At 36.0% G+C, this 26574-nt stretch overlaps 1 protein-coding gene across 3 annotated transcripts; it reads right to left on the bottom strand.

Moving 5' to 3' along the window:
* Positions 1-677: 677 nt before the first annotated feature.
* EMB2771 (E3 ubiquitin ligase) lies at positions 678-26271 on the bottom strand. 3 transcript variants are annotated; one of them, XM_086444867.1, is made up of 37 exons: positions 25730-26234; positions 25346-25409; positions 25114-25198; positions 24602-24888; positions 24338-24443; positions 24057-24217; positions 22839-23026; positions 22689-22758; positions 20341-20511; positions 18906-19396; positions 16919-17378; positions 15952-16290; positions 14441-14524; positions 13610-13702; positions 13402-13461; positions 12674-12772; positions 12184-12324; positions 11642-11722; positions 10585-10656; positions 9960-10031; positions 8782-8875; positions 8621-8703; positions 8352-8408; positions 8124-8201; positions 7859-7980; positions 7601-7761; positions 6616-6692; positions 6427-6540; positions 6223-6324; positions 4914-5054; positions 3938-4111; positions 3417-3480; positions 3172-3311; positions 2938-3095; positions 2648-2726; positions 2003-2101; positions 678-1235 (listed from the first exon to the last, which is right to left on the bottom strand). In XM_086444867.1, exons 1-37 carry the CDS (start codon positions 25957-25959, stop codon positions 840-842), a joined length of 5493 nt encoding a protein of 1830 aa, XP_086300993.1. In that variant the 5' UTR covers positions 25960-26234; the 3' UTR covers positions 678-839. The 3 variants fall into 3 exon arrangements, 2 of the variants coding, with proteins under 2 accessions (XP_086300993.1, XP_086300994.1); XM_086444868.1 differs by lacking the exons at positions 678-1235; positions 2003-2101; positions 2648-2726; ... (1 more) ...; positions 3172-3311; positions 3417-3480 and adding an exon at positions 3543-3622 and having other exon boundaries at positions 25730-26259; XR_015179078.1 differs by lacking the exons at positions 678-1235; positions 2003-2101; positions 2648-2726; ... (1 more) ...; positions 3172-3311; positions 3417-3480 and adding an exon at positions 4648-4806 and having other exon boundaries at positions 3975-4111; positions 25730-26271.
* Between the last annotated feature and the right edge of the window lie 303 nt (positions 26272-26574).

Below are 26574 nucleotides of genomic sequence, written 5' to 3'. Positions count from 1 at the left end.
TACAAATGGAACCTAATCATATACGTCCTCCAATCATATCTTCTAAACCATCTACACTAACAATTCATCCTTCTCCCCACCACCCCAAAGGGTGATTTTAGTAAATAACCAAATATGTTATACATCCCCAAAATAAGGAGACAGGAGCACTAGAAGAAAAGCAGTACAAAAGAAAATAAAAATAAAATAATAGTAGGCCAGAGTATGATGGAGTAATGGGTAAGGTAAAGGGTCAGATGGTGCCTCCTATCCCCTATCATTCAAAAAGAATGTTAATACTTCACACCTTTTCATTTAAGAGAGCATCTCAAGACTTAAAAGGGATTCTAGGAAAAAGCAAAAAATGGTAAGCCCTTAATCCAACATAATAAATAATAAATAATAAAAACTTGTGGATGACGTTAATTTACTTGTTTGCAAGGAGTTCCAAAAGTTGGTGATTATGTAAAATTAAAATTATCTTTATAATTACTTTAAGAAATTATTGTAAATTTCAAACTGAGTTTAATTTTAAATTTTGCATCATTAATGACAATGCAATGCAAATTTATTTTTTTATAATTTATAAAATATTAATTAATATAAATTTGTGTCAATAATACCCACCCTTCTCTCATAATTATCACAACAAAATCCAAAATGACTTTACTATTACAATGTTAATTTAAAACAAAATGAAACCATTACAACATTCATTTATTATTATTATTTTTCAATTAATGCCCTTGCGCTAGCAAGAGATATAATCCACCATTTCCTTTTGTTCCCTCATCCAAAATTGACCAGGAAATGGGGGATTCTTCACATAACTATGTTACAAAGAAATCACAACAAGTAACTCAGCCACATACCTTCGAAGAAAACCGCAAACTATCTATCTCAACAATTGCATTGATGTGGGTTCTTGGCAGCAACAAACGCAATAGAGGGACCGAAGAGGACATCTTCGCTTTGCGCTTTATCTTCTCTATTGCTGAGTTAATTACAAAAGGAGGTGGCACACCAAACCACTGAAGATACCAAGAAAGAACTGCAACCTTCTCTTCTTGGTTTCTTCTCTTGTGTGGCCACTTTCCCTCATTTAAATAGCTACATAAATCATCCCTCACTCCAGAATAACTGAGGATATCTTCAACTCGCTTCTTGAGAGATGCAATGAAGGTAGACTGAACAATGCCACCTCTGGAACTGGTCAATCTTCCACTAATCAGAGCCTCGTTGTAGGCTAGTACAAGCTGCAAGCCAAAATGGGTGATGAAACACTTGGTTTAGGGTAATTGTTCTTTGGAAACTGAGAAGCAGCTAATCATGGGACTACCAAAAAGAAATTAAGGAAAAACAGGTACATGGATGTGGTTGACATGAAAGAGTAAGACCCATTATTATTAGATGGGTTCCACTGAGAACTACTCTGAAGCCCAAAAAACCTTGACCTATAGTAGTAAAAAAATTCTAGCTAAATATTTTCCTTGCAACTGCCTGAAAAAATATTAGTGATGTATCAGGATGGTTTGGGAGTGGGCCTCCAGTATGGTACCCGTCAAATAGTGATCCATTCCCTCTGCTGTGCCATGTGTACAGCTATGCTGTTATAAAATGCTCTCACAACCTAACAGAAGGGGAACCATAAAAACGACTAAACATGCAGTTTCATAAATGGCCATTTTTCCTCTCCTCTTCACAAACTGTCCATGTTTCAGAAAAACAATGAAAGGAATTTAATGCAGTTGTGTGTGTGTGTGTGGGGTGGGGGGGGGGGGGGGGGGGGGATTCAAAATTGGATCAGTTTGACCTGAACGTAGCGTCGTAGGTGCTCATTGATTACTTAATCATGTTGCAACTAGCAATACTCAGCTATTTGGCAGCATTAGATGTATCTAGTTGTTCAAGCTCAACGTGATACTTCAAGGAAAATCCAGCTGGAGTAATAGTTCTTGATTTGTAAAAGATAAAATGCAATCACTAAATGGAAATTACAGAAATATATTAGGAAAGTAATCACCTTCAAACTAGAGATAAAGAGCGAGTCACCGAAGACAAAAGTACCACTTATAACCTGCTCAGCCATTGATCCAATCGTTGTGTATAATGAGAGGTAGACCTGCATATTTTTAGTTGTTATATACAAGCACATGACATCTTCCATTTGGCAAGAACACTCAAGCCAGTTTTGGAAAATTATTGCACCAGAAATAATGTACAATTTTTTTTTTCTTTTCTGGCAAATACAATTGGGCATCATGAAGAGTTAGAGCAGATGCAGGGGTTCTAGAATTTTATCATTTTTCCCCCTTCAGGTAACAGATCTCCACTCTCAAACAGCATCCCTGATCCAGTAATTTAATCAAATTATTGACTTTTTTTCAACCAAGGAAATCTCTTGGGAGGACTTGGGACAATGAAACCCAACCCTTGCATGTGTAGCATATTTACATAATCTAACGAGGTAAGCTCATTTTGTCCAGGGTTGGCAGCTTACATCAAACCACCAGTGACCATAGCACAAACTTCCTTTACTAATGCCTTACAAGGTATGAGACACACTGAACCTAGAAACAATCGATCCAAAAAAATAAAAATGTATAGGTCTAAGTTACGATGTTACAGGTAATGTTCATGTCACTACATTAATACAGATCAAAAATACCTGCAAGAGAGCTGGTCTGTCCTTGCTCACACAGTCAAACAATACTTGCAAGCAGAATTCCTGGAAATCAATATCAGATCTGCAAAATCATGGTTTACAACAGGTCATCGCAGAGAGGAGGACAATCATAACAATGAAGAAAAGATACCATTCCCCTGTACTAAAGAACTAAAATTTGTCTGTAGTGAAATTCTATGTAAGTCAACTTTCAACCATAGGAAAATTTGGAGCCGAGGTCAATCAGATTTAAAAAATAAAGGACAAATGAGATTGAATGTTCGAAAACTTGCCCATTGTTCCAAGAAGGGTCACAGCATAGCTGCGAAAATGCGATTAGGCTTGGATCAGATGAGAAGGTACTGACCAACTGATCGACCTTAAATAAACCAGATTCACCGTTTTCATTGATACTTGTGCTACAAGCTCTAGAACTTGCCAAATCACAAACCTGTCATGAAAGTACATTTTGAAGATTATTGTGACATTATAGCAGGTGAGGGTAAACTATAACATGTAACACAAACCTTGTGCATCGCTCGTGAAAGCAGTGATTGGCATCCTATAGGGTCATCCACATATGAACAAGCTCCAACTTTTCGCTTGATATAGAGGATACCACCATTAAATGGATTGCTCTTGTCTCCAGAAGTCCACCAGGGTTTATCTGCTCAAAAACACCAAACATAGTTGTACAAAACTACATTAGTTTTTGTTTTCACAAGAATGAGATTTATAAATAACACAAAAACAGGGACTTTCTTTCAACTACCTTCAGGAACGAGTTCTATGACTTGAGACCAGTACCTGGGCCCACAAACACGAACAGTCTTCAGCTGCAAGCAAGATAAATGTTTATAATCTTGTCTACAATCATAAGTTGCACTTACAGAAATCAGAGAGACAGAAGGGATGATTATTGGGGCTGTTTCACAGAAAATCTACTGAAAGAGTTCCTCAGCACTGAGATACTTGAGTCTATTTAAGCAAATTGCATGGACGTGTTTAGAACATTATTTCACAGTTCCCAGAAACCACATTGTCTCAAATAGAGTATATAGCAAATCACATTGGAGTTCCTGAAAGTGTCTCCCAATGCTTTATTCTTTTCTAAAATCGGTAAGAATTGAGTCAGCATGTGTTAAACCAGTAGACTTACACCATTAAGGCTCGTACATTCCTATCTTGAATTATATATATACACACACATATTGAGAGAGTTTAGCCATGAAAAAAACGAAAGGAAAGGCATTTGATCAAGCACATGAATGTCAATAACTCTATGCAACTTACAAGAGCACGTTCTGGCAAAATGCAAGGTGTGACTTCACAAAAGCTTGTCTCTGCATAATGTTCTGTTTCAATGGTAGTGACTTCAAGAGGAGCATAAACAGGTAAACCTGTATCAACATCAACTGTTTGCACCCAGCGAGCTTCCGTGGCAAGGACATACAAGTGCCTGAATGCCTGGATAATAAGTATCCACAAAATTAGATATGTGGCCTAGTTAAGAGGGAAAATGATATGAAAGAAATACTCAAGGCAGGAGGATTAAGAAGAAGAATCATCTCTGCCCATTCCATTTAAATGCTACAAAATAGGAAGCAAATCTCTGTTTAAAACCTTCTGTTGTGTGTGTGTGTGTGTGGGGGGGGGGGGGGGGGGGGGGGTATGTCAGAGGGATGTCTCCCAATAAGTTTTCCTTTTTGAATTAAAGAGAATCCTTTCTTTATAATAGAATCTTCAATTATATTTTTTTCAAAAAAGAGAAAAAGGAGTTTTCGGAAACCTGGAAAAGTGAGCTTTTGGAAATGGTGAAGTAGTGGGAGGTGCTTATATTAATAACATTAGTAGAAGCATTTGGTAGTAATAAAATACTATTACAACTATATTGAAATTACCACTGAACAATGTTGCACTATGGGTGTAGCTAAGTATATGTAAGTGTTTTCCACACCCTTTGTTTAGGACAAAACCATTTAAAACCAGAATGTTTTTTTTACCTTTTTTGTTGATCAAAACTGAATTAAATATGCATTTCTAAGTGAAGTTCTGTCATTCAACGTATAGCTAACCATGCCACACACACAGGAAGTTTGGTGTCAATGTTCGATGGGTCCCACAATCAAGGCACACCTCAGTCTCACCAGTGAATCAGTAAGCTAACATAAGAACAAATTTGATAAATTACGATAAATGTCCATGGAAAGTGGACAAAGTTATATTACACTGAACTACTTTGATGTTTAATTAACTCGTCTTAATTTACCTGAAGGTGACAACGGTTATCATTTGGTCCAGTCGGCAAGCGTGGATAAAGAGTAATCAGCAAAGATGCGATAGCACTGTTTCCAGTAGAAAAGGTTCGCATTCCTCCACCAAGAAACAAGAACCCAATAGCCAAACTTACCTGAAATTTTTTAGAAAACCCAAATGAGTTGGGCACAAATAAAAGCATCCTACACCAATGTACTCAATGCTTCAAGTAATGCTGGAACTATTTTTTTTTTTTTTTTAATTTCTATAGCCTTAATTTTCAACTAAGAAGACCGAGGAGATCATCCTAAAGAAATACAACTAGGCATTCACCAAAAAAAAAAACAAAAAACAAACAAAACAAACAAGATTAATTTTCAAGGGACATGAGATGGTTAACAGTCGTGATCTTTTCCAAGCTAGCTGTTCATACCGGAAAAACAACATACACCTGGGATAGTCCACCCGAATTTTGTACAATTGAAATTGTGATCAGGTATTAATGTCGGTAGAAGCATTTCTTTAGCTTCTAGCTTGGCCAACCAGCGAAGATAGTTTTTATCGCCTAGCTGGGACAGTAGCCATAACTCATGTTGGGTCGTCCCTTGCTCGGTTATCTGAACTTGCCTTAGGGGATACTTCAAAGCTAATTCTTAGCTAGGAATATAAAGACAAGACAGTAATACTAGCCTATATCTCGCCATTGCGGCTGTATCAAGGGGTCGTCCGGAGGAGACCTCCTAAGAACAACTATTATTAACTTTCTTAGCTAAAGCCAAGTACTTGATTCTTCCTTTGGGTAAGTCAAGAGCTACACGCACCCCACAGTGCGCACAAACACACATGAAATCCTCTACACACAAAGTATAGATATTGAAACTGCCCCAAATTGGGTATTGACCACCTTCAAGCTTTTCAGTCCGACGTGATCACAACCCCATTGGTCAAGCCAATAATCAGAAGATCACACCAACCCACATCCTTAATGTCCAATTATTCAGTAACCATTACCATTTAAATCATTCAACATAATTTATAAGAAAATAGCTATGTATAGTCTCCTGGATCCATTTAAGGATTTCACCACATGCCTCCTATCCTTGCTACTTAAGCATCTAACATTCCAAGAAAAAAAAATCTGGAGCATATTGACACACCAAAGAAACCTCCCCCTTCACAAGATAACCAAAGAATTAGCATCCACCCCCCTCAATGAAACTGAACCCTCGTATTGACGTAGTCCTATTAGCTGCCTCAATACTAACATAAGCACATTTATTATAACACAATGCTAAAATATGGTAATAATACAGGAAACTTACAGCCATTTGGATACCATAATTACCATGCCCATCGGCACAATTTCGACTGCGAAGAAATCTCAATAAACGAAATGTTTGTAGGTGTCCAGAGCCTGCCATAACCTGTTACCACAAAATAATAGTTTCAGATGATTGATCATAATTTTTATTTGGATATGGTAGCAAGATCAAAGAATAAAAGCAGAAAAAAATAAAGCTCCTTACAACAGAAAGGGAAAGAACAATGAGGTGCAGGCATATCTCCAATGTGGCCCGATCTACATACTGTGACAACCCTTTTGGCAAACCCTTTGCACTTGTAACATTAACAGGCTTGATCTGCATATTTAATGAATCAACTTCAATTTCTCAACTATCAAAGATAGGTCAGAAGCATCAAAACAAAGTTCACACCTCATTCAGAAAGTAGATAGCATAGTTGTGAAGCAATTCCTGTGCATTGCCATTTCTTGTACCAGCATATCTCAACCCTGCCAACATTCCGCATGCTTAATATAATCGTAAGTGGTAAAGCCCATTCCCTAAAACATCCCATGAAACTAAACCTACTCAATTGCATCTTGTAAATGCAGACACATTTTTAATTGCAAAGATCGAGATGATCGACCAGACTCAAACGAATATACATACAATAATGTTATACTCTAATTTCAAATATTCTTCAGCGATAAATAGCTGTTGGGAAATTCATTACAAACTCTAGTTGATCTTCACTAAGTACAACTTCCAAAAGCCAGATAAAATATTAGATTGAGTTAAATCACTGATTTCTTTGTTCTTATAGCTAGAAAAGTTGGACTGGCAATAATTCATACTAACGCATGAATCTGACAAAAGTTTAATACGTCAATCATCTAGAATGTTGTGTAACCAAACTATTTTAGTGTTGAGGCTACTCTTGCTCGATGCTCTGCCTATACATGAGATCAGACTACAACAAGGATCTTATTTGAGCATAACACAAAACATCAATACATGTCATACCACATTGATACATATTGTTCTTTTTCTTTTCTTTTTTAAAAAAAAATTAGCAATAGTATGAAGGAATGTTAGGATTTCTGAGGTCTGAAACTGTATAGTAATATATTGACTCAGAGTCATAAAATAGCATAGCATATTTTAGGGTACATATCAATACTGTAGGCCATATAGCAGACCAAAATTTTGGACGTATTTTTATAGAATGGAAACTCACACATCTCTTTTCGTAGGTCTTCTGATATAAAAATTGAACCCATGGCCAATACGAACCTAACGTGTTGAGTTACAGGCTCGGTTTTTATATCAGAAGACCCGTGAAAAGAAAATAGTATACAAGGAGCATTTCAAGGTAATCAGGAAAAGGTATGGTACGTGCTAAAATAAAAAGACTTACCAAGAGAAATGCATGTTCCAGCCACTATATTTACGTATGCCTGAACTAGTGCTTCAACATCCATTTCATCAGAGTCACCTGTCTCATCTCCAAGGTTTGCGACCCCAATCTTCACAATTTCAGGAATTTGGGATTGAATCCAATCCCTAGATGGCTGAACCCTACATTACAACAAATATTTTAAGTTGGAACATCAGCCTACGTGTAGCTCAGAGCATTAAGGTGGCTTACTGGACAACTCCATAATGATAATGTTACCTGCTCCACATAATCATATTCCGAGCAATGACACGCAGCATTATAAAATCAGGCCTCACATATTGCAAATGAAAATGAGTATGAGGAATGGAGAGTCTAGATGCTATGACTTCAGATTCTGTCTGTAACAAGAAATTGGTTAAGTAAGACTATCTTGAGGCTCATATGGAGCTTTTGCGCTTTTAGAATGCACTCAAAGTAGTGTATGTGCTATTGAAAGGTCAACTATCAAATGTTAACAAAAACTTCCCCGAGGAAAGCTTACCTTTAGAAACATTAGAGCGAGAGCAATTATAGCACCAGGTGCAGTGACATCAACATTGACAGGTGTTCCATCCATCATCTAAGTACACATAATCAACAAAATAAACCCATCAATTGGTACTGGCAAAAGAGATTTGTTGTAGTTATTCAGAATCTGGTGAAGCAAAGTTCTCATGTTGTAGTAGACCAAAAAGATAGGCAAAAAAATTGGGTTTGTAGTTTGCGTCACCTGCCCAGCACCACGATTGTGATCATCAACAGATGGTGTCACAGAAAGTGATCTCTCCTGATTTTAAAAAAAAAAGGATGTCATTCTCAGAAGTACTAGACTTCATTAATAAAATTGCAACATGATAGATGCATCCAGATCAAATCCTGTTTCCCAGCTTGCAAAGAAATTGTTGCAACAATATGACAGGTTTAAACCCAGATTCTACACCAAGAGGAAAGGAAAAGGGGGGAGGGGAGATATTTGGAAAAAGGAGTTCACCAGCATACATTATGAAATTCTTTGCCACCGATATATTGAAACAGCCGATCCACTAAAGTGTCCATGAAACCAAGTGTATCCTCTCCTCGACCTTAATGTTTAATTAAACTAAGTTAGTTATAGTAGTAATATTTATAAAACCAAACTATTTATATACAGTAATTCATACCCAAAGCCACAAGTCCCAATGCAGATCCTGCGGCCACAGCATAACCTTCTCTTTCAAGTACATTATCACCTCCACTTCTACGCCCTATTTCACCCTGTAAAGAAAGTTGACAAACCTAAAACTTTTGCCAGCATAATCTACAAGATAAAAAGCTAAGAAATAGGCAGCCAAGAGTTAAAAATTAAGCACGATATATATATATATATATATTAAAATGTCCAGCTGAATAGAGTAGATAGTCTTTCACGTAGGGATTTTTCAGGGACTGAGAACTGATTACTGGAACCCATTACGTATGAATTTAAAATACATAGCAATAAAATTATTACCAAGTTAAAATTCAAAGATTAGATCAGCAAACAGATAGCAAAACGGTGAGGTAGCATATAACAAAATAGTCTGTTAAATCATGAGGAAAGTTAAATTTGTTCTACACCACATTATCACTGTGTTTCCAGACCAGATTGTGTTTCCAGAATACATAATTGATATTGAAAAAATATACATATTTGCAAGACTTATTTGACTTTACATGAAAACATTACCTACCAAGGATTCCTCTCTAAATGTGGATCTAAAGTTTCCATCACAAAGTTCACCATGCAGTTACCATCTGCCTGATAGAGCTTCTTCAATTATATTGTTTTAAAAGGCAATCCATTGAATTCCTCATCTACATTTATACACTTGACAACAAAATATTACATTCAACATATTAAGACTGTGATAGAATTTTTATGAGTTCTATAAGAAAGAGATGAGGAATTTCAATGAGAGGAAGAGATGACAAGCAATTTTAAAGAATGGACAATAAAACCAGAAATGGAGAGGGGGGAGGGAAACAAAAAATATTATGGTACTAGTAAAGCCTCAATATGAATCAACTGAATAGTCTCAAAGTTGCATTTGTAGCAAACAAAAGAAAAACTGGTTTTCTGCTTCCACCAATAACTCCAAGGTCCCAAATTAATAAACAGGATTAAAGAATGCCAACAAAAGTAAATTCAAACGTTCTAGCAATTAGACAACTTGAAAAATTAGATTTTGTGAATCCTTCTCGGTTCTTATGATTATGCATATGAAGAACACATGATAATAAGCGAAAGATTTCTGATTCGAAATAAAAATATTAAGCAGAAAAAGCAACTTTAACCATGCTAGAAAACAAAGGTAGATACCAGAAGAATTTGAATTGTTTGTGGGTGTGCTGATCCTTCATAAAGAATTCCAATAGCCATGAGTGCTGCTGACTGGGGAAAAAATAATAGTCAGAATTGAAAGTTTATCTGAAAAGAAAAAAAGAGGAAAGCTATCATTTAAAAACAGCCAAATCAAATTATTTAATTCTTTCTGCTTTTCCAGGTACCAATACATCCTGAACATCTTACCCTTGAAATATTGTACTCTTTCTGCAGCACGCATACAGTAAAATACCATTCACACCATTTGCATGTTTGTATTTGCAGAGAAACATTCACTTAAGTTTCCAGGATTTTTTTTTTCTGAAAATATACTTTTTTACTCAAACAAGTGATAGAAACTCCAAAGTAAATCCAAACCCCGTGACTATTGATAAAGTAATTCAAAGGCTTCACGTTTCAGACTGGATTGGAAATAGGAACAAATATGAAAGAGTACAGAAGATAACATTTTGGGCATCAATGCTGGGACGAAGAAATAGTTAACCTACGCATTTCTATAACTCTATGTTATCACCACGGCGTTATATATCCGAGGAAGGAGTGGACCTATCAATAATGGGCAAAATAAGTCATTTAAAAAACAAAATAGAATGCCTTGTACCTGCAAAAGTGTTGGTAACTCCAATTCTGGGAAGGAAGATGGATGGCGAGAAGGAATATGAAAATATAGAGACTGCAACAAACAGTTTAATTTGTTTAGCATAAATTCCAATTGAAAATACTTGTGGAAACAAAAACAACTGGCTTACAACGAGCAAGAGAAAAATAAGAGATTTATAATTAAATAACGATTTAGTAGCTAATCCTAATTTTATATGCATTACTTTTAACCAATAATCTACACTTCTCTTCGGGCATGGTTGATTTTTTTTATGTTTTTACTTCATCCAGCTAAGTAATTGCATCGGGGAATTCAGACAATGTCTAGCGTTTGAATTTAATTTTAAAAAATATGCAAATTTCCCCTTATGGTTGTTCTTACTTTTGTCTTTTATAGTTACCCTTTAGCTTGATCAGTACAAACCAATCACATAGAATTCTTGAAGCGCCTACTCCACATTATCTATCCTACACTAATCCAATAAGATACATTCTCACCAATCTTTCCATCTCTATGGATAATGAAATTTAAATAACAGAAACAGACCCTTTAGGATATTTCTTGGCCATCAATGTTAACAAGTGTCTCACCCCTAAGAGCTTTCATACTAAAGTTGCACTTCATATATTTTATGTTCAACCAACCTATCTTAATATCCTTAGGTTCTAAGGTATCCTACCATATTTTGTCTTGGTCCCTATATATCTTAATATACATAGTTTCCAAGGTATCCCAGCATAGTTTTAGTTATGAATTTGCCCCCTCATTTCATCAAACAATACTATATCATCTGCAAATAAAATATTCCAACAGGCCTCCCTCTTTAACATGAGCAGTTGATACACGCATAAATAGTGCAAACAGGTACAAGCTTAGGACTGATCCCTTATGCTAAATAAAATACCAGTATTCCCATTAAGGAACTACAAAAGTCCATGTTGAAATACAATTACACTCCTCGTAACTTGATCTTGTTGCAATCCCTCTCTTAATTAGAAACAAAAAAGTAAGAGCAAGAGTAACAACTTACGACGAGCTCAATTGCACATAATATTACCTTCGATATAGCTGGTTGCATAGTCCCCCTATATGATGATGCCAGACCAAGCATCAATCCTACTGTTGTGCTCTCATGTTCCTATAAGGACAACCGGTTCAGAAGGCAAAGAACGGAAGAAAGCTAACATTAACAAAGAATATTGCAAAGAAAAGGGAAAGAATGCCAAGCATATTTAAAGAAGGGAGGGAATAAGTAAAGAAAACCCTTCGAATGAGAAAAATAGTAAATATTTCTGGGAGATTGAGAACAGTGCAGCAAGCAATCTTATGTATTAAACATAAATTAATCAAAAATCATAATTTTTGAAGTCTTTCTGTTACAACAAATAAAATTTGAAATTAACTTTCATATCATTATGGTAATTTTGCTAAGAGGGCCGCATAAATCTAATTGCTCTTTCAGAAGGTCAAGGTCCTTCTGACTTCTTACTATCACAAGTAAAAAAAACAGTTGATATTCCAAAAGAAATTCAGAATAGTGGAAAAGAATATGATGAAAGAGACGATAAAAACTGAACACAACAAAGTGGAATACTACACCTGAGAAAAGTACTGATAAATGTCGGTGACTGTTAAAACACACAAATGTCCGTGCAATCCTAGTGCAAGGAGAAGTCCAGCATGAGTAACATTTGGCTCGATTGGTTTGTTGTATGTTATCCACGTTCTTGACATTTTCCCCTGAAAAAAACAGGTCTAGACGTATCAATATTTTAAATTCAAGGTAAAATCTGTGGATTGGGAAACCTTCAAACATCAGAAGTAAGATAAGAAAAGAAAATTACATTAATTAAAATGAGGACCTAAATACCATAGACATGCTTTGAGAAATGAATTAGTACTAAAATGAAAAAAAATGGAATATCAAGAACCACAAAAATGACATAGAAGTCAAGGAAACATAAATAGAATATTTATGTTAGTATAGAAATCTACTGATAAATGTTAGTATATTACAAACTGAAACTAGATATCTGCATATAACTATTATGAACTACAAAGTACAGCATTGAGACAAGTAAAGATAAACCTGTAAAGGAGCCAGTCTCAGTCCAGAAGCAACAGCATTGTGAAACTCTGGCCAAGATCTAAGTTCCAGTATATTTCTTGTATTTGGATCTAGATTGACCTGCACATGAAGAATAAATCATAATAATCACAAAATACAAATAAGCAACTACTTTTTGGGCAACCTACGAAAGAGGAAAGATAAAAAACCAAAGGAGAGAGAAAAATATAAGGGTCTTAGAAACAAAGGGTTTCAGATACGATGGGCAAATACACCAAAGAGACCACTTCTATTATTTAGGATCAACTATCCATACAGATGGAGAGTTAATGTGACCCATAGAATCAGAGCTGACGGGCTAAGTAGAGGCACGCTTCAGGAGTATTCTGTGACCCATAGAAAATATTATATTTGAAGGAATCAATAGGAGATAAAATTAAGGATGATCAATTCAAATGGCTTGGGTACGTGCAACAAAGAACAATGATGACAACGATGAGGAATGCTTTGACCCAAGTTGAAGAATAAAATGGTAAGAGGAAGACTGAAAATGAGATGGACTGAAAAAGTAAGAAAATATTTGAGGTCGTGTGTAATGACAGAAAATATAAGTCAAGACAGAGTTGAATGAAGAAAAACGATTCATGTGGCCACCCAATATTTAGGATAAAGCGTAGAAGGTGATTATCAAAAAATAAAGATATTGCAAAGCATTAATAAATTAGCAAATGAAGTTAACAAGAACATACAGTTGCATTCTGTTGAACAGGCAAACGACCTGCCAAGATAAGCTTTGGAACTACGAGTGCCTAGAAAATTGCCATAGAATCTATTAGAAACAACAATGTGTTTATAATTACTCAACTGCATAAAATATCACTAGAAAACAAATGACATGTGATATAAACAATTGCAATGTGATTCTCTACTAGTTAACAGCTTTGTAAATAGAAGTACCTCTGTCAAAAGAGTACAGGTGGTAGCAAGGGTAAATGCCCCACGGCCAAGAGGGAGAGCAGTAGTCCTTTGTGCAAGTTGCCATAATTGAGCCTTCAAAACAAAAAAGAAATCACAAAAGGAATAAAAACATAACTAAATGATACCAAATATGACAAACAAGTCTACCTAACAGATATTGGAAGGGGGAGTTTATTCTAGAGGCATAACGAAGTTATCGACATTCACTCGACACTACATCCAATAAGACAATTGTGCAAGAGTTAATATTTTACTCGTCATGGGAAGTATATTAAAGTATGAATATCAAAGAAGGCAATATATGGACTTAATTGGTGTCCCCGTGCTTGGTTTGATTGATTCAGTCGAACTACTATTACCTTTAGATTCCTTAGATGCTAGACCAACGACTCAGTGTTTGTACATCATAGGCCACATGGGATTTTGGTTCCCCTAGAATACATTGATGATATCATTGCCAGCAATGATGGTCATACAACCACTGACAAGCTCAGAAGGATCTTCATCAAGAGTTTGACATGAAAATGGTAAACTTTACAACAAGGAATAATTTACCAAAAATATAATTCCGCTGGGAGCTTTATATTATTATTTAATATTTTATCTTCCATTTTTAACAAGTGTTCCATCCAATTTAAAAACCACAAAAATGGTAAGATCGTAATTTTACAACAATTGTAGTAAAAAAATAAAAACTATCATTGTGTCCCACAGACAATCCACCAGTTCCCAACTATGCAACAAACAGAAGATATTTTCCCTTAACACAATGAAATAGCATTCAAGGAAGAAGAAAAATAAAATAAGTACCTGTTGGAGGTCCTGATCAGAGGCACTAGGATTACCAGATGTTTGAATTGACACAGGTCTCGCCGAGCACAAAAGACGCCTAGCCTGTGGAATTTAAAAAAAAAACTATTATTAGGTAGAAAGATGTAAGTTGGGTAACGATGAAATTCAGGTATTTATTCTTAAAGCATTGGTAAACCAGATATTGTGCAATCCAAGAAAGAACAGCATGACATATGATGCAACTATCATAAAATCCACATCATGTCAAAAATAAGACATTTTTCACCCTTATAAAGAGACTAAATGATGTTGGTTGAGTTGGAAGAGACAATTAAGACCAAATTAAAAATAATCGATCGAATAAAATCATGTATAACTAATTGACATGCACATTGATCAAGAAAAAGTGGTGATCATTGCGAGCTTACCCAACCATGCATTTGGAAGAAAAAAAAAACAGATCACATATTTCAAGAGCATATGGATGGAAAATATACTTTATATAGTTATATCATTAATTACCTCTTCTCATTGTTAAACATCTTAGGTAGATTTTAAACATAATCTAGCCAATGTATACTTCACTTAAAACTCCAATTTGTAAAATTCAACATATGGTAACATTAAAACACCTCTAGAATGTATCAATTCAAGAACTTCACCACAATACACAAACAGAAAATAAAAATAGAAAATTTAGGGTGCCTGTTCCAAGGACCCAAAGAATGGTCCATCCTCAACCAAACATGGCTAGCATAAGGAGGGGTTAGGTCCATCTTTCAATGGATCCCATCCAGGTAATTTCCTAGGTCAAAAGCCAACCCCATAAAATAACCATCATCGTTTGATATATGTTTGAGTATCCAAAAGATTATCATGGTTCAAATTGTTACAATCATGACACAGTGATGTAACACACAATGTTTACATGAACTTTGACTCACTCTTTCAAGCTCATGAAGAAATATGATTCATGTCGCCGACCGTGAAGAGTTCTGATGTGACAATGATCATGATGTTATGAAACTAGCAAGATTTATTGTGGATGGAAAAAAGTGCATCCATTCTGAACATGCACCAAGTGGCACCCCACTCAATGTGTGCCCATGTCAACTAACAAAGTCATTTTATGTGTATATCACTCTCACAAGCAAAAGGGAGTGGTGTCTGAAAGAGGAACTATGGAGACATAGGCATGACACAGTGACAAAAAGTGGTGTCAAATACCTCAAATCAAGGGAAAGGAGATGTGGTGGTCAAGCAAGTGAACCTACTCCTTGTATGAATTTATAACTACCACTTCTTTCGAAAGAGAAGTGGAGGAGGACGGTTGTATCAGGTTGGCAGCCTGTGTAAAATCCTGACCATAAATTTTATTTATACATGGAGGAAAAGGATTTAGTCAGCTGATGATGATGACGATAACTGTGAGCATGTGTTGCAACCATGATAGTATGATAACTTGATCTGAAAACAACAAAAGCTCCACACAAAAGTCTTGAGAAATTATCTTTGTACATCGAACCAACCTCATTCAATCGCAGATCCCGGCCATATCGCAACTGTGTGCTGGAGTTGAAGATATGCTCCATACCATCTATCATAGACCCCTCGAGGGAATCTGTGTCCTCAATCTTCGCACCATCTGATCCTATCGTATCAGAAATTGAGGAAGGGATTGTCACTGGATGCAAATGAAGCATGTAAGGAGCAGATATAGAGATTAAATTCACATTGGTTTGGGATTCAAGCTCCTTGGATTTGCTTGAGTGTTCCAAACACGACAATGCCAAATCTTCTCGACCAATAAGAACATATGCAGCTGAAGGCCAATCAGTGGGAGGAGATTCTTGACATTTGTCCAGTGCCTACGAATCATGGAACGAAATCATCATTTTAATCAGATGAACAAGAAAATGAACAAGACGAGTAAATTATTATTTCAAAGTTCTTCAATAATTAGGATGCAGCATTGTAAGTACGAGGCAAAGGGATAAGAGCAACCATTCAGTCCTAGAAAATTACAGAAACATATGACTTGCAATTATCTGAACCACGACTTCTGCCCTAGATGTCCTAGGAGGGGGTAGAAACTGAGTGGTGGTCAAATGAACCTGAGATGCATCACATGTACCTGTATGATGTTATAGACTATACTTGGATCTACCTTATGGGAACTTAAGAAACCCTCTACTACATTCATGAGCATGAAATTTTTCTTCATGCATGCTTTCAAACAATTCCATACCACACCACCCGTTTACAAGCATTCAATAAAGATGGATAATGCTGAAGTGACCTCAAAGATTGACCTCATTTCACACTTTGCTGACTTGGATGTGTGTACAAACCATAGATGCTTTTCATCGAGATACAAGTGGAAAGCATCTATGGTTCTGTACGCACCACCACGGCAGAAAAGTGTGAAATGAGGTCACTACAGCACGACTCAATAAAGATATATGAAAGTCAATATAATCGTGAGGAAAAACTAACATGTCGCAAAGGAAGAGATACACCAACAGGTAGTAAGTCTAGCTGTTGAAGTCCAAATCTTTCCGCAACCATCGCCAGGACAGTGAGCTCCTCAGAAGTACGTGACGATCCTGAGGCAATGTTACAGTAAACACCTGAAGAAAGCTTCTTGCCCATCCTTTCGACCCCTGATAATAAACTATAGAATGATACTATCTTCCTGGCCCAGCACACCACTGAACTTCCATCTTTACAAATTAGAGGTGGAAGGTCATTAATATTTGCGAAACTACAGCCATACTGCAAACAAATTTCAAGCCATCTGAATAAGCTTGGTGGAGTTCTAGGAGACGAGGACATCTGGCAAATCCCAACTTTCTTAAGAAGATGAGGAAAATCACGGAAATAATAATCCACATAACTCTCCTCGCCCAGAAAAGCAGAGATATCACATAATAGAACAACCAGAAGTCCCAAGTCCCTGTAAGCACAAACTCAAGTGTTAAATTCATGATTGCCACACCAAGAACCTAAACTCTCATGCATATCCAATTAGTTCTGCAGACGATGCGTAGGTAAGTCCATATGATAGTACAGTAATCTTATGAAGTCCATCCTATCTTCCTGAGAGTATAACTTGTGCTTGAGTTCCATCTAACGTGTCCTTTTCTTTTTTTTGGGTGGCTGCCTTAGATTGGATTTGACTGCGGATAATACCATCTCTCAGGGTATTATATTTTTGACATGTTTTCTCTGAAAAGCTAGTGGTGAATCCATGAATCATCTTATGATCTAATAAATCTCCGCTCACGAATTTTGGACTCATGTTTCTTCTCTGTTTAACAGATATAGGGTTTTACCGAGGTATGTTGTATCTTTTCCTTTGGTCGCTAGCTCCCATTTGCTATTTGTTGGGCCTCCAGAAAGGAACATAACAGCTGCATCTTTGATGGGAAGGCTCACTATTGTTCCTGAGGTCGCTATCAGTTTTCTTGGGATAATGTTCTTCTGATGCAGGTAATTTGAGTGCAAAGGTGCATTATTAGAGGATTGTCTTTTTAACTGGAAGCTGTTTTGTATGGATAGATCATAGCATAGGAGTTTGGGTGTGTTTACTCATTACTAGTGTTACTCTGCTTCTGTTATATTTGTTTGTTTGTTTGTTTTTTAATCTTGTCTTTTGTTCTCATCTTTTATAATATATCTTCTACCCGTACGAAAAATAGACTTCATTGAGCAAAAAATTTGAGCAATTGGCAATCATGAACAAGTAAAGTAGAAATGAAGATGTCGAGACGGATGATTGGAAAGATTATGAAAGAAAAATATTGAAATAAGCATTTCTTTAGTAATCTAGGAATAGCCCCGAAGGAAATAAAATAAAGGGAGAACAGTTGAGAAGGTTCGGGCATATGTAACAAGGACCAAAGACAACAGCACCATTGAGGAGCGATTAGGGATAGATTAAAGTTCCAAAAAGGACGAGATTAGGGCAAAAATTACATGGATTGAGGCAATAAGTAACAATCTAAGGGCATATATGCCTTAACAGAATATTTGTTCTTTGTGAATTTTACCTTGAACCATTTTTCTTTTTCAGAAAGTAAATAAAATTGTGAAATAGAATTAGGTAAGATGTATCCCAAAACATGAACAGCTTTCTACCTTGGACAATACCTACATAGCTAAACACATAAAATCATCTTTTTAATCCTTCTCATGAACACTAAAACCATACACTGTCAGTTTCCACAAAGTTGAAGTTTAAATGACACTGGTTTCAGAGTTCCAACATGGTGCATCTCATCCCATGTCAGCTGAAAAATTTTTAATCTAAACCTAATAGTACTGGAGATGGACATTCCTCCTTGTACATCATCATGTTTAATACCAAGTAGTTCTGCATAGATATTTCTGATTATACAAGTTTAAAATGAAAAGGCAGAAAAATCGACTGTAAAAAGGATGCTTGCAGAAGAAAAAATGACTTAAAAAGACGAGAACTTACCTTTTACGAAGATTATCCAGTTTCAAACTTTCATAGAGAGCATGCAAGGCATCTAAAGTCTCCAGTAAAAGCTGAGCATAGAATGACTTATCTGGGCTCTGTTTGTCCACTGTGCTTGAATTGAAGCAATTAATCTCCTGTGTGTCAAGAGATGATGCAAAAGAAATCCCGGAAATAGATGAACCCTTACAATAACTCTTGTGAAATTTGCTGTTAATAAGAAACTCCCACGATGATTGCGGCATAGAATCAGAATGTTTTTGAGGAATGAACGTCAACTTTCCACACATTTGCATTATAATATTACAAAAAGCCTCCCATTCTGAATCAACAGAAGAAACGTCCTTAGCTAAATAAGCAGGGTCGCCATCTCCCCACAGAAGAACAAGAAAATGATTGTAGAAAGTGGAATGGAGGCCCTCCGCCATTGCTGTGATGCAGTCATTTGCCAAGTTGGAAGAAGGGCTTCTTCGTAATGCACATCTAAACATCTGCAGAAATACAAATATTATGAAACTAACAATTGAAAAAAGAAGAATAATGTCGAGATACCATCTCAAACCCTGAAAAGGAAATGGAAAATCTTTCAAATCCTTGAGTATTGCATATGATGTTGGAAAGATGAATTTTGTTGGAAAATAATGGCTTAAAACCTTGAACCTTTTCTTCCATTTTCCAGCAAAATTCAAACTGCTTCTACTTGGAATGAAGGTTCATGAGTAAAGCTTAAGTAGCAAAAAAGGGGTAATTCATAGATACACAAGAACCACCACCAGAGGCTGAAATCAAATTTAATCTCTCTTTTTTATCCCTTTTATGATTTCCAGCTTTTCTTGATAAATGATGAGTAATGTTCAGAATAATGTTTCCCACAAAATTAGTCAAATGGAATTCACTACAAATTTCAAAATGACAACTAATGGGATATGTTCCACTACCTCAGATCAAGGTTTAAATCCCGATTTCGTTAGATGTCTCAATGAGCTGACAGACAAGGCAGAATTATACATAGAGGAATGACGATACATTTGGATATTGATTGATACGAAAATACATTCCAGAATTTTGGTACAAGAATATGAATGGAAGCTTTAAATTACTTAAAACTAATATTCTTACTAGAACAAGAAGCCTCGGCGGAGATTCCAAGGCTGGAGAATACTTTCAACCATAATTTAAACATTATTATCCAGGATTCTGATGGGAATCCCGGATATAACCTCATAATTACTAGGTTGATTCATGAATTAACGAACTAGAAAGCCTCTGTCTCCTATAGTGTTCATAAATTGGAGAGGGTGCAGCCGAGAAAGAGATTTAAGGAAGACTATTAGTTTGAAGATAGGTAAATCCGACAATGTGTTTTTCTTTTCTTCTTTTTTGTTTACTGGAATCAACAAACTCAGGAAAAAAAAGAATAAGACAAAAAGCATACCTGACCATTATTGGCAATTATGTTGATTCGCCCCTGAACAGCATCAGCTAATCCTATAATCTTCAAGTCATTGCAAACAGCTGCTGATTCTGAAGACTTCATGCTGTATGACACCAAGCCTTTACCCACACCTGATGGCAACAAATACCTACACAGGCACTGCTTTCCTGACTGCAATTTTACACATAGCAAATATGCACACACTATGATTTCTATGAAATATTCACCAACTATTCTTCAAAAGCTAAATAAAAGAACCATTAGACAAGTAGAATGCTTGCAATCCAAGCATAAACTTTTTTCAGCGAATACGAACAATGTAAAGCATAGGTCAAAAATTGAAAAATGGTAAAATGCACTTATACAAAAGAAAAAGGTCTAAAAATGGAAACATGTAACCACGGATTCTCAAGGAAGTCATTTCCCAATTAAATGAATATGAGAACAATTACACAAAAAGATCAACCTAAAACTTCAATTAGAGATAACCCACAAGGATGAAACTATTTAACATATATAACAGGATATACAACTGACAAAGAATACACCATCTCATTTATATTGTGAGGAATTCTTTTGATGGATAATATAACCTAAAACTTTCAGTAACTTCATGAAGCTTTCAAGGAATTTCTATTTCTTACTCAATTCATGATGTCATAGGTAGCCAACAACGATCACTAAACCAAGACCAGTTCTCTTCAAGAATATTACAACTAGAGCATAACCCCAAGGTCAAAATAAGCAGAAAAGAGCCTATTGCATGATAAAATGAAACAAAACTCACTCCATTGCCTTGATCTCCTCCTTAAAATTCCTCTGGAGGATACAGTGTACCTAAGAACGATTCCCTCCTTCGAAGCATATCTCCACCAACAAATTTACTAGGACAAAAGTTCTGCAAAGGATGAATATATGACTTCTTGACATGATTTCCAGTGGTAAGGGGGGGAAGTTCTGACACCAATGTTAGAAGTCTTGGAATAGTCCTTAAGGATCTTTAATGGTTGTGGACGTATGAAAAAGGGAATGCACCTTGTAGAAAAACCATCATTTTGACAATTATGCATATGGGGAGGGGTATTTCGATGTGGTTTTTTCTACATAGTTTTTTTACATGGGTCCATAGGGTCCAAATAGAGACGACCTGAAGGCTAATTGTAACTATGTGAATTTTTGTGGTGTGAAAATCACATACAACATGAGGTTTAGAGTTGCCACCATTCATTATTCATGGGTGTGAATGGTCACTCAAAACAAAATTTTCTTTAGAAAAAGTAACTCTTATGGTCAAACCATACAAATATGGATAAGGGGATTCAATTGAAGAATGGGGAAGTATTAGGCACCCCAGTCTCCCCTCCATTTAGGTGGTTACCTTGTGAACTTAGTCATTTTTAAAAAAGTTTGAAAACTTGGATTGGAATATAACATTGAATTTGAACGTAAAATGGAGGTTACATGCTAGGACCATTCTTGATTTTGGACCCATTCCTGAGGTTGATCCCACTAATGTGGAGGACCCTTGGGCAAGTCCATTTTATATTAAATAAGACACAAAAATGCAGAAATACAAGTTTTAGACGCAAATGCAAAATTTCATGTGTTGATGCATACATGAAAAGATATTTCAGCAATCTGGATTTTTTTATCTTTGCGTAGAAGTCACTATCAAACCATTAAATGGGCTTTGAATGAGCTAGGATAATGAGATGAACTAGACTGCCACCTAAAGTTTAGCACATGATCAAGAATGGTTTATATGTTTACTTTACCATATTCAGTTGATTTTTCAGCATTATTAGTGTAAGAAGCTTATGTTCAAGGTATGATGGGCAATAGCACCAGCGTTGAATTTAATGATCTTCAACAACTGCCACCTACAGTTTCTTGCATCTGACCCATGAAGTGACGGAAGAATTGTCTAGTGCTTGCATGTAGCTGATTCTAGCAGTGACCAACCAAACCAAAAAAAAAAAAAAGTATAGGATCCTAAGCTATCCACATTAATTAAAGCAGGGAGAACTGAGAAGCCACCAAAGCCAATTGCAACTTAAAATAATTAGTGAGTTATTCCTAGGATTAGCAAGTTTAAGAGTAATTATCAGGCTTAAGGGAGTATTGAATATCTACCACTACATGAAACAGGAAAATAATACTTCTGCTAGTGACAAGATCACTCTTCTTCAGGGTGCAAGTGTGGTCCAAACAAAGCTGACAAGAAATTCAGCTACATAAACACAAGGTTCACACCGAAAAAAACAACAAAGGAACTCAAGGAGAAAGGCTTGCATAATTTTTTCAGTCACAGAAAACTCGACATCATACAAAAGGTAAATAGAACTTACATAAAGAAGAAGGTTGTTTTCTGGAGCCAAGACAATGATGTCTGAAAATGGCAGTGGTCCAACCTTCACACTATAAAGAAGATTGCATGAAGACATGTTGACGTCATTGGTAAACAATTAAAGGAAGAACAAACTAAAACCCCATTTTACCTTGGACGTGTCACGATAACTGAAGCAGCAGCAATTGCAGGGACACTCCAACTCAAATCAGGTTTAATATCAAAAAGAGTTTCATTATTTATCTCAACAGTTTGAAGCCTTACAGAGAGCAACCCTTTTTGTTCTTGGAGAAGAAAACAAATTATAGGTGCACCATCATCATCAGTTGCAAGAAAAACCTGAGTAAGATGAAATTTTAAGGCAATAGAAAATGAAATAGTGGTCGATACTACAGTACCATAGGACACTGAGCACAATCATAAGGCAATGAATGCAAGCTTAAGGTATTGTGATATAAATTAAACGACTCATACAGATGTTTCAGAAAAGGGAGTACTTGTAGAAGAGAATTGGTAGTAAAAAAATTATTCCCAAGAGCAAGGAAAAGGTATTAGTAGAAGAAAATTTGTCAAGAAAAAATTATTACCAAGACCAAGGGGGAGAAAAGGAACAGAAAATGTTTTCAGGACATATGCAATATGGATCTCCTCCATCAAACCCTTAAAATCCTCAGAAAGTTTACAGAGTTAAGAAATAAAACTAAGCCCAAATTGACAAACATAATGAGAATTAAGAATTCAGCTTTGACATAGGCTATTCATCAACTTCCCGAGGTCAGCTCAACAAAGCCAAGTGCACGCCAATTTTTTCTTGCCAAAACCAAGACAACTTGAGTAGTAAACCAAGTCACTCTCATTAGCACATTAACCATAAAATGCAAAAGAAATTGACCACAACAATATGAACTTAACAACAAGGCCCTGATGTTCAAATGGACTTCCATATTGGGGAAGTTCAGGGATTTTTGGTTTGAACGTTTTGTTTTCAGATGGGATGACATAAATAGAAGATCTTCCTAATCTTTTGCTTCTTCTAGTGCTTGTGAATCTTTGTAAGGCTCTCACAATTTCCCCCTCTTTTTTTATAGGAAAAATTTCTCCCTCTCATGGATGCTAGGGTTGCTATTTCAGCCCCATTCATGAGAAACCACATTTTACCCACAAAAGATAACAAATAAAGATGACAACATATACAGGTCATATTATTGTCCAAGGAGTCATTGTACAAAGAATATTATTTTCCCTACCCTTGGTGATGGGATCCTTTTTCCCATCTCTCTTCTTTCCTTTGTAAATTTATCAATTTCTTCATTAATTTTCCCCAAGCATTCATCAATATATCAATTTAACAGAGTTAGTGAACATGCACCTTACTAGCAGAAGACTGGGCACCTTTTCCTTGCCATATCCTTCGGAAAGAGAATTGTTTCGATAATACTGCAGCAGGAACTACTTCAGATGAACTTGCATTGGAAGCTTCAAGGTTGGAACCAACAATTTCAACAAGCCACACTGAATGTTGCATCTTGCCTGGCACAAAATGAAAATAAGAAGAATAGTTACATATAATAAATTTGCTTTTTATGGGTTGAAAAAACTTCAAAAGTGCATATATTTGAAACCAACTATTAAAATAAATAAATAAATAACCTTTATTGTATGATGCCATTAGAGGAATTGAATCACTGGTCCAAATTGATCTTTCATCAAAATCCTTCATGGTGCTCAATTGGTCCCTTTCTTCCACAAATATTGGCTGGGAGGGTATACCAAACAATTATTTCAATTGAAAGGTTAAAGTGCATGTAAAAAACGAACATAAGCATACGAAGCTACAAACTTAAGTTGATGGCTTAAGGATACATGTTATAGGAAAATAACAATCACATCTGGAAATCAAACAATGAAGCATACCTGGGGTTCTTCCAATGGATCTCTCAAAATCAAATGCGAGGACATCTTAGCTATGTCCCCCTTGACAATATGATCAAATGAATTGAGTGCACTGAGATTGTGTTGTGGACTGTACCCAAGTTCTCTTTTTGGGCGGGATAAATCACGTATATTTAATAATGGGCTTGAAGTTGAAAAGGGCACATAGGTTGGATGATTTCCTCCAGCTGCCTTTTGGAGGAGTAAACCAAATGGAAGAGGCCAGATTGATGTGATACTATGAGGGAGTGGAATACATACTACTTCACCTACAAAAAATTAAATGTATTAATAAATAATTTTGAAAAAAAAAAACTGATTCAAGCTTCGAAGTACATGATCGACAACAATGGTTACAAGACGTAGTTGATACAATGAAAGTTGTTCTTTTAATGTTATAAACATTAAAATGGGATTCATATATGATCTTCAGACTTAATATACCAACTAATAAACTAAAAGAGGGGCGAGAGATTAATTACAAGTCTACTCACCAGACGTGTTGTATATGGTCAAAGTGTCAACTTGTAAAACACAAAGAAGCGGTTCTGACATGGTACCCAGACGACACCAGCACGCCTAAAATTTAAATTTCAGTATTCATCAGAACAATCCACAAGTTTCATAACTAGATCCATACATTTCTCAAAACACATAATCTGGAAATTTCGCTACAGAATTCAAATGCAGTGAAAAATTGTTCTGTATTATATGAAATAAAGATACCATAGTGACTGAAGACGGTGACGTGTATCGCTTAAGAACTCGTGTGCCAGCACTCCATATTATCCTGTTACGAAGGAATTGAGAGTATTAAATTAGAAGATGGTCTGTAACCCATACCAAAAACAAATTTTGGCTATTATGAAAATACCGTTATAGCTCAACTGGAATGGAAATTTAATTATAGAGAAAATCCAAACTATTAGCCATGGACCCATTATTTCATTAACTTTATCTACGAAGCCATGGTATAATAAAACGAAATGTGGAATTAAAGATTAACTGAAACTCGAATAAAACGAAAACGGGTAAAATTCAGACGGATGGATAGTTCAAACTTTCTAAGAAGAATTCACGAATGCAATCCAGATTAGTCGAAAGGGTTACCTGTTTCCTCTAATGAATAGCTCATGATCACTTTGATCGCACGAAGCAGAGGTCGAGGAGTCATCGTAATCGGATGAATCATCTCTTTCTCGGGTGATTTTGGGATCAAATAGGGAGTAATCGTACTTGTCTCTGACATTTTCGACAGGTTTTCCGTCGAGAGCTTCGGCAATTAGACCGAAGGGTTTGAACTCTCCCAACACTGTTAGATGTCGAACTCCAGATGACATTGTAAGGTTTAATGGTTGACTACGAGGAGCGATTGAGGCAGAGCAGATGCTCGAGGGTTTGAAATCGCCCCACACTGATAGATGTCGAACTCCAAGTGATCTTGTGAGATTTAACGGTTGAACTTGAAGCGCTGAGGATGAGACGAGAAGCTAATGATGCATAGCTGAATCTCTCTCTCTCTCTCTCTCTCACTCTTTGAGTGGGAAAAAAATAGCGGGAAACTTAAACCCTAGGGTAAGTAACAGTGGGATCGAATCTGTTTTTATGTTAACTAGTAAATTACACGTGGAAAGGGAAATATGTTATTTTTACTAGAGAGCAACATCTTGCAGACCACCCAGAACCATTGCACCAAATGCTTTTAAAATCCGCACGCACTCGCTCTGATTGCACTCCCATAAAAATAAAAATAAAAGATTGCACCTCAACTGCATTTATTTCTTTACTCTCCTTGATTTGAAACAATTCACACGGTGTTAATTAAAGAAAAACACTTATCTTGCTAAGTAAATGAGGAATTTTCTTGATGGCATGTCTTGTGGCATCCAACAATACGATCTAATACCACAAGTTTGAAGAGAACAACATTCTAAGAATTTTTTTTTTAAGTAATT

This window comes from Akebia trifoliata, chromosome 6 (genome assembly GCF_017979445.1).
Source record: "Akebia trifoliata isolate Shusen 1 chromosome 6, ASM1797944v1, whole genome shotgun sequence".
Taxonomy (NCBI): domain Eukaryota; kingdom Viridiplantae; phylum Streptophyta; class Magnoliopsida; order Ranunculales; family Lardizabalaceae; genus Akebia; species Akebia trifoliata.
The sequence above is the reverse complement of the archived record's forward strand: the minus strand, read 5'-3'. Positions and strand labels throughout refer to the sequence as shown.

Bases quoted from the DNA above. Each gene is read 5' to 3' on its own strand.
- EMB2771 (XM_086444867.1), bottom strand. From the start codon at position 25,959: ATGTCATCTGGAGTTCGACATCTAACAGTGTTGGGAGAGTTCAAACCC. The intron at 3,312-3,416 runs GTAGTTGAAAGA...GTTTTTGAGCAG, and splicing joins CATAGAACTCGTTCCTGAAG to ATAAACCCTGGTGGACTTCT. The intron at 2,102-2,647 runs GTATTTTTGATC...AAAAATATGCAG, and splicing joins ACAGACCAGCTCTCTTGCAG to GTCTACCTCTCATTATACAC.